The 9,601-nt window shown below is 33.6% G+C and overlaps 1 protein-coding gene across 1 annotated transcript in view; it reads left to right on the plus strand.

Moving 5' to 3' along the window:
- Window positions 1–9,601, plus strand: part of LOC106466232 (inactive phospholipase C-like protein 2) — a 203,160-nt gene that overhangs the window by 57,466 nt on the left and 136,093 nt on the right. Inside the window, exon 3 of the mRNA XM_022394212.1 lies at window positions 7,250–7,496. Within this exon, the coding sequence (XP_022249920.1) occupies window positions 7,250–7,496 (247 nt within the window). The remainder of the gene's footprint in view (window positions 1–7,249; window positions 7,497–9,601) is intronic.

Genomic DNA, 9,601 nt, shown 5'->3' on the forward strand with positions numbered 1-9,601 from the left:
ATTGGAGTTACCATTTTCTCAAATATTTCAAAGTATATTTCACATGAGAATCCATTTATTTTCCAGTCATTATTTTATTACCACATTACTTTCCTTTTCAGCTTCTTTAATTTAATGTTCTGTCATATGATTGTAGGACAATGTGCTAGTTATTGCAATTACTAGAGACTTATAAAACGAAACTACCTCCAACCTTTCATTACATATATATACTAGTCTTCAGATGATTTTAAGAAACCTCCCCCTTTCTAAAGTTAAACCTTTTGATTTCAGGAGATTAATACATAAATTAGTTGAGTTACAACATTTTTCTAAAACATTTAACATATTTTTCAGTTTTCCAGGTGTTTCACTACACAGCACCTTATCATCTGCATACAAAAGTGGTAGAATGGAGGTCCATAAATTATCTTACCCATTTTAAAAATTAATAACCTCAAAAATATTATAGATAGAACACTCCAGTTTTATTTTACTTGACGAAAAACTGATAACGTTTTTTTCTTGTCTTATTGTACTTCCACACGTGCACAGTGTGCTTCTAAGAAACGCCTCTTGTACATGACCAACTGTGACATCAGATACACTTGAACGTCCACTTCCTTTTGTTGTAACATTCTACCAGTTGCTAGGGATTTTTTAAACCAAGCTTTTATGCTATTCTTGGTTAGTAGGTCTTTGTCAAAAAAATGCGTCGGTAATTTTGTTGCACTGACACGATTGATCTGGATTCAACAAACCAAACCATACATTAAGCCTTTTCCTGGGGTGTTGCCATTTCTTTTTTTCACTTTTTGTCTTTTCTACCAATGCTCCTACAACGGATCTGCAACAAAAAGGAGGAAAAATTTTATGAGTAGTTCGTCAAGCTACATAAAACCGGATTGTCCTATCTATAGTGTTTTTGAAGTTATAAATTTTTAACATGGGTCAGATGATTTATGGACACCCTGCACCTATCTTATTATCAACAGAATCCAAAACCATGTTCTTTCATTTGTGTTATAAAGTCATTCATATAGACAACAAATGGGAAAAGGCTTATCATACAATCTTACTTTGTTATTACTTCACTTTTAAAAATTCTGTTAGTTCTTTCTGAATTCTTACAAGTTTTGATTTTTATGGGGCCCGGTATGGCCAGGTAGTTAGGGCGCTCGACTCGCAATCTGAGGATCGCTGGTTCGAATCCCCGTCACACCAAACATGCTCGCCCTTTCAGACGTGGGGGCGTTATAACGTGACGGTCAATCCCACTATTCGTTGGTAAAAGAGTAGCCCAAGAGTTGGCGGTGGGTGGATGATGACTAGCTGCCTTCCCTCTAGTCTTACACTGATAAATTAGGGACGGCTAGCGCAGATAGCCCTCATGTATGCTGTTTTTTTTCATTTTAATTGATAAACGTAAATTCTCCTCAACTGTCTCCTAGGAGTCTACCATTACAGATATTTATTTCAATTGAAAATAACCAAAGCTGTTAGCTACCTTATCCTTCGAATTCCCTCTCTTAATATTCGTGTATTTTCTTAATACCAAAATCAATTCAAAGTTCCATTTTAATAAGTTCTTGTATGTTTCTATTTCTTGTGTTTAAATCTCCCATAATTCAAATTGTCAAACTTTATTTTTAATTCTATTACTTTTTCATTCAAATTTTCAGTCCCATTTCTGCTATTATAGTAGTCGTATATTTTGGCACCATATGGTGGGATGTAACAACAAAATATATATATATATAACTTTCTTGTTTTAGATATATGCAAAAGTAATATACCATCGAATTAAATTCTTAGATACCCTTTATAATCCTTAGTTAAATAGTATTTTTTACGTACACAACTATACCTACTGAGGCTCTACCAAATTTATTAAACTTAATAGCCTGTGTAAAATTCGTAACCCTCTACTGAGTATTTACTATAATTTTCCACATTCCATGTTTCATACAATGCAATTATATTATATTTTTTATAAAATTCAATAATTGTAAATACCAGTGTTTATTCGGTCCCAAGAAAATAAAACTTATAGTACAAGGACTAACAACGCGGTTCGATTCCCCGCGGTGGACACAGTAGATAGCCTAGTGTAGCTTTGCTCTAAAAATACACAAACAAACAAGGAACCATGATCAGTTTTCTAACTTAAATTCGTATCTTTCTCTCTCTCCATCAATAAGTAACACTATTTGCATATTTTCACCTCTTTTGTCTTTAATAATAAGTTTATGATAATTCAGAAAAGCCAGATTTTCTTCTTTTCTAAAATCAATCATTTTCTTTCTCAACATTCTTTTTTCTTTCTAGTCTTCGTAAACTCCCATTTGCAGCCTTTGACTGTTTTCCTTTAAATGCTTTACCTTCTTTTTAAAAGCATCCATAACTTTTCTCTGTCATCAAATCTTAGAAACTTCGCAATGATTTGTGATCTCTCATTTTTTTCCCCAATTTTATGTGCTCATTCAATTCCTATTTTCTCAGCGTCTTCCATTTAAAAAGTTCAGTTCATTGACTAGTGCTTTTATTCTATCTTCCCAATTTTCTTCTTTTATTTATTCCCCAGACCATTTCTTCTGTTTTGATTTTTTATTCTAATTAGGGTATTTTTAACTAATTCATTTTCCTTCTCCACAATGTTTATTTCACATTCATTTTCGATATTCCGAAATTTTTGATTTAAAGCCATGTATTTTTTTTCTAATCATTTTTCATTATAATTTTTTAATTCCTCTTTAACTACATTTATACTTTCATTTATGCTTTTTAATTCTTGTATTATATTTTTAGAAACAAGCCTTTGATTCTCACATTTCTCGGCTCCATTTAAATTTTCGTTTCTTGTGCTAGCCCTCCAGTGGCACAGCGGTATGTCTGGGGACTTACAATGCTAGAAACCAGGGTTTCGTTACCCGTGGTGGGCAGAGCACAGATAGCCCATTGTGTAGCTTTATGCTTAATTACAAACAAATTATTGTGGTAACATCAAATGCGTTACCTTCCCCTGTCTATTATTGATAATTGCCTTGAACCTTCGAAGGTTATGTAACTTGCAGTGTTATACTTTGGTGTGACCACGTTCAGGTATTTTATTATTCACTTTTGAGGCCTGCTTACTCCCTTTTTTTCTACATTTCCTTGTTGACTTTCTTTGGAGGTCCAGGAATCTGTTCTACATTGCCTGTGATTATTAACAATTATTAACGTTAACGTATAAACTAAGGTTATTTTAGAAATACCTGAATCTAATCCATTACTACATTTAGATTTAGATCCACATTTAGACCGGTCTTTAGTTTTTTTCATTATTTGTTGACCAATCCTAATTTTTCAAGAATGAACTGAAATAGTCATTATAAAAAACGAAGCTTGTTGGCTTATTTCACACTCGTCTCACGATCCTACTGATTTTGTATTGTGTGCACTTGCATTTCTTTACTATACTCCCTTTTAAAAATGTCGGAAAGACACGTATGATTAAAAAAATGTATTAACTTAATCTATGAAAATATTCCATCCCCAATTTTGGAAATGGGAGAAAGCGTTCATAAACAAAAGATTTTATCAAGTGATTAGTAATCTTGCCCTAAAAACCTAATCACAGTCGAAAAGAATGCTCTCATAGATAACTATTTCTGCTTATTTGCTGAGAAATGTTTTTATCATTGCTATCCATAAGAGTTTTAGGACACTTTTAATCTTCTTTGCTTGCATTGATTCATTTCTTGTATCGTTATTATTTTCAAACCAATGTCTCTTAAGTACAAGATTTTATATTAAATTGCGTCTTATGATTCATTTATTCCGAATCAGTTAACTATGTATTGAATTGTAGTTTTAATATCCTTTGTTCCAAGATGTAATATTGTCTTAGTATAAATGCCTCTGGTGGCTCAGAGGAAAGTCTGAGGGTTTATAACACTAAAGATCGGGTATCGATAGCCGCAGTGAACAGATTACAGATAGTCCATTGTGTAGCCTCGTGATTTAACAATAAATAAATGAAGGTAATAAACAGATTAAAAAGTACGAACCGTTATAGGTTAAATTCCATTTGAACAGATGAAGCAACAGCTGTGCTGGTCACTTAATAGAAAAGAAAATACAAAAAAATCATGGATGCTGTAAAACTTTGCTATTACTTATAACAGAATTTGTAGATAGCATTAGCGCATCGTGGGCGTCACATTAAATAACAATGAGGATTAGGAACGCTGTCGAATAAATACATTATTTGTTTTGAGGATGTTTATGAATTCTACACTGTAAAAGAAATGTATGTAAATACCACGTGTTATGGAATTTGATGTCATTTTCGTTTGCCTGCTTTTACTGAACACCATGTAGCGACAAATATAGATATAAAAATCAATAATTTGAATAATATGTACTCTATCATACCATAAACGTTTTCACCAACACATAATATTTGTTTCGTAAATGAATATATCGAAAACAATGTTCAAGTCACTCCTATAAAATACATATATGTATGTACATCGAAAACAATGTTCAAGTCACTCCTATAAAATACATATATGTATGTACATCGAAAACAATGTTCAAGTCACTCCTATAAGTATATACACGAAGAGTGACAGTCATTTCTAATAAACTTCATTTTATAATAACAATTTGGATTTGGTTTCTATATATATTATGTATTTTATAGGAGTGACTTGAACATTGTTTTCGATGTACATACATATATGTAATGTTATGATAACATTAAATCGTACTATATATGTTTAGTCTTCTCCTTGTACGGGGTTCACATCTATATACGGGTGAACAGAAACGACCAACAACAATAACAAAACAGATTTTAGTGATTTTCTGAATGGGATAGCGGTTAATCTTCGGATTTACAACGCTTAAATGAGGGATTCGATTCCCTTCGGCGGACACAGCAGATAACCCGATGTAACTTTGCTATAAGAAAACACACACATACATGTAATGCAAAACAGTGAATTGATTTTTCAGTAAAGTCTGTCTGTTTACTTGTAACCACCTTTTAGGTATTAACATTCAATAAATGTTTTTTCTCGGGAATGTCATTACTCGGGTCAGAGTTTTTATACAGATCTGTTCTTGTTATATTGGTTCAGATGTTTGTTATTTTCAACTGTTTGTGCTATTTCTATAAAAAATTTTAATCGTTTTAATTTACAGGCCAGCTTTTATTTATTACACAAAAGTATAGCATGTATTGTTAAGGTAAGAGTATCAAGGTTTAAAACCTACGATGAATGAAGGACTGGATCTGAGGTACTTCCCTCTCTCTTCATACACCTCCCCCCCTTCTTTCCCAACTTATTCACCACATGATGATGACAAAACCTTGTTGAAACGTTGTACATTTGCTGTTATGTTAAACTTATATTAAAGTTTTTCTTCATTACCCATTCAAGCCGTCTCCAGCCATTATTATTCACCACAAACTTTTACAAATTATCTCCCCTTTCCCAAAAATGAGGAATCCATTTACTTTCAGGAAACGTAGTTTGCAAAAAGTTTAGTCTAATGTTTGAAGTTTGCCAAACAGTACTCGTAGTATTACCGTTAAAATCTGTTACCCAGTTTCGATTTATAGGTAGAAAATGAAAGGAATTTTTTTTTCCATCTCAAAGTAACGAGCTTCGTATTCTATTGTGTCAGTAACATTTCTTTCTATGCGATTTAAAATATACAAATTAATCAGCATGTTTACGATTTTGTCTGGTTTTGTGATAAATTTTGCATATTTGTGATAAAGTAATATGTCATTTCTGTAAGTAGTTTAAATCACAACTTCTTTGTTCCTCAACAGATTGTTGTTCAAGCCTGCTAACACAAACTAATTATTTTATACGTATGCTTGTTTATAATTGTAAGGCTATAATTTCTAATTGGAAGAGACTATTTATTTCACCTTGTGGCTCAGCGGTAATATTGAGGGCTTATAACACATTCGGGGCTCTATTCCTGCAGAGGGGAAAATCAGCTAAGGTAGACCATTCTCTAATTTTGCACTTAACAACAAAAGTTCGACATTCTGTTGTTGTTGTTTCATTATTTGTGCACACTTTTTAATATAATAGGTAAACGACGAGAAAGTAAAAAAAAACAACTAAGAAATGTTTAATTGCGTTAATTTGTTGAGATTATTGCGAATTGATCTGCAGTTCTTTGAGCTTGTTAAAACACTTAATTCATTTAGGCTTAAGGCTGCAAAGAAAACGGCAAGATGTCTCAGGAGAAAGAAGATTTACATCTCTTTGGTAAGGGCATGTGATACTTCACGCTGGATGAGTAAACTCCAAGTTTTCGCTGATAAGTCTGATATATTCAAACGATGAATGATGCGTTGAATGCTCAAGATAAAGATTACATCGATTCGCACGTTGTTAAAATGAATGTCGTTAATGCAATATATATATATATAAATTGTTCATTCTGGGAAACGTTTGTCTTCCACAGAGTTTCGTTTATTGTGCTTTCTCTAATATGATTGAGCTAATAGGGAAGCTTGCCTGGACTGTGAATCCTGGCAAATACTCTGTACTTTTGGGCCATGGATGGGCTATAAGAGTGGTGATCAAATATCAGTATTCGATTAGAGTAGCTGAAGAATTAGCACTGGGTGCTGTTGACTAACTGCCTTCCCCCTAGTCTATCAGTTCCCCCCTCCCCCAGTGGCTCAGCGGTATGTCTGCAGATGTACAACGATAGAAACCGGGTTTCGATGCCCGTGGTGGGCAGAGCACAGATAGCCCATTGTGTAGCTTTGTGTTTAACTTCAAACAAACAAATTATCTGTTCGAAATGGGGGACAGCTGTGCGCAAATGGCTCTTGGGTAGGTTTGCATGAAATTGGGAAGAAATAATCTAAATGACAACATAATTGAAGTAGTAGTAGTATAAAGTAATGGTATTTTTAACACTTTTGGTTATTCATGCGAAATAACGGTTATCAAAGAAAGTATTATAATAGTATAATAACACTAAATATTAATGTTAAGCGGCATACATGCCACACTTCTAGATGGCGCTTCATATGTTTAAGCCTTTTTGCAATCTCTTGTAAAGATTTGCATATAAGCAGACTCTAAAATACCTTTGGTTAAAATAGTTAATATATTGGGCTAGCTTTTTCACGGCCCATACTAGTTTCAACAAAAAAGTTGTTCTTCTACATAATTACCTTTATAATTAGTGAGCTTGGCAGTCTATGGCCGAGGTGATTAATAACAATGATTTACTTTTAAAGTTTCCATTAGATGTGTCCACGAGGTTCGAGCCGGAAAGACCACCGAGTTACTTAGAAGAAAAGATATTGCCGGAGGTTACGATGAGGCTTGCGCTTTTTCAATCATCTATGGAAACAGATACAAATCGCTTGATCTCATAGCTTCGTCTGCTGACGAGGCTAACATTTGGATTTCAGGTTTAAGTGTGCTTGTCAGTGGAAATGAAGGTAATATGAATGTTATTCATTTCATTTTAAATATTTCTTAGTATTTCACTTTGAACATTATTTGTACTGACAAATCCTTATCAAACTTAGAATATTATAGTTTTGAAATGAAGTTTCATGCTCTTCTTGTTATTATTTCTACAATTCTAGAGTGTTAAAATTACTACTTAAATATTGGTTTATATTAAGAGCATAGAACACAATTATTGATATTGAATTGAACTGATACCTGTTTGTACAAGAACTCACGAGCTGTACAGAAATATTTTAAATTTCTTATTGTTACTATTTCTATTGTTCGGTGGGGAGATTATTTAGTAGAAGGTAATATCAAGTTCAGTCTACTTAATTACAACGAAAGCGTTTTATTTCTTCCACCATTAACGATAAGCATAACTTACTAATTTTCTTATACCTAAGGTACCTCTTGTATCTCTGTTACTTCGAAGAGATACTACCTAAATTTTTAAGAAATTGAAATTCATTAAAATTTTGTAATCTCGCCAAAATTGTGTTTTATATCGTTCAATTCGTAATGTAAAAAGAAAACTAGTAAAAACTATACAATATATAAATTAAAAAAAACTTATCCTAAAACAGGAATATGTTTTAACGAATTGAGCAATAAACTATCTGCTATTACATTCATCGCCAGTAGACATTAATGTAGTCCATATATAACAATTTTCCTCATATTGCTACAAAAGTAATGTATGATCGTAAAGTTTTTCTGTGGACGATGAAAAACAAATATTTGTCAAAAAGTGGACTTATTTGGAGAAGAATAAACATTTGGTTTGTTTGTTTGAAGTTAAGCACAATGGGCTATCTGTGTTCTACCCACCACGGGTATCGAAACCCGGTTTCTAGCGTTGTAACTTCGCAGACATACCGCTGTGCTACTGGGGGTAAAATTTTTTTGAGAACCTTCTAAAATTGAGTAAATTCGAATGATGCAACAGTATAATTTCTGTGCATGCTCTTAAGTTTGAGCCATATGTTAGTCTTTCTAAACTGAAACTCAAATGGTATACAGACGCGTCCCCCGCTAAAATCCGGTGTTGGATTCCTCTCGGTGGACACAACAGAAAGCCCGTTGTGGCTTTGCTATAAGAAAACACACACAATATACAGATACAATATATATAAACACAGAATTTCCATGACAAAGTTTAAGAAAGATAAAAAAAAACAGTAGATAGATTTTATTCCCGTTGTATCTAATGTTTCTTTCTTTCTAAAATTCATATTTTGACACACATAAGGACTAGTTTTGATCACATGTAAGTTTTGTGTCCACCACTGTTATGAATATTCATTCTGAACAATATACAGTCAATTCCGAGAGAAAGAAATGAAGCACTAAGTTGTTGACGAAGGATCAAAGCGAGCAAGCAGAAAAGGACTGTTTACTATTTCCGATCTTATGTATAACATTTTTTAAATCATGGCATGAACGGAAGCGCCCGAATGATTCTTTTCTCCATTTTAGCGATAACATTGAATTCAATGTAAGAAACTTTTTTATGATAATACATGACGATTCTAATGAATAATCTCGTCCATTCTGTTATTGAGCTATCAATGCAGAGGCAGAAGCTATTTTAGATTTCTTGCTTATGAGAACTAACCTCAGTTGCTCAATGGCAAGATGAGGTTTTGCTTATAACACTAAAATTCGGGGTTGGGTTCCTACGGTGGGCACAAAACAGATAGCATATTGTATAACTTGTCAACAGACAAACAAACAAAAACTATAAACAACTTCGCTTCCGGGCCCAGCATGACCAGGTGGAAAGGGTGCTCGACTCGCAATCTGAGGGTCGCGGGTTCGAATCCCCGTCCCACCAAATATGCTCGCCCTTTCAGCCGTGGGGGGGGGGGGCGTTATAATGTGACGGTGAATCCCATTGTTCGTTGGTAAAAAAGTAGCCCAAGATTTGGCGGTGGGTGTTGATGACTAGCTGCCTTTCCCTAGTCTTACACTGCTAAATTAGGGACGGCTAGCGCAGATAGCCCTCGTGTAGCTTTGCACGAAATTCATAACAAACTTTAACAAATAATGGTTGGAGACGGCTTGAATGGGTAATGAAGAAAAACTTTAATATAAGTTTAACATAACAGCAAATGTACAACGTTTCGACA

This window comes from Limulus polyphemus, unplaced genomic scaffold (assembly GCF_000517525.1).
Source record: "Limulus polyphemus unplaced genomic scaffold, Limulus_polyphemus-2.1.2 Scaffold2199, whole genome shotgun sequence".
In the NCBI taxonomy this organism is placed as follows: Eukaryota; Metazoa; Arthropoda; class Merostomata; order Xiphosura; family Limulidae; genus Limulus; species Limulus polyphemus.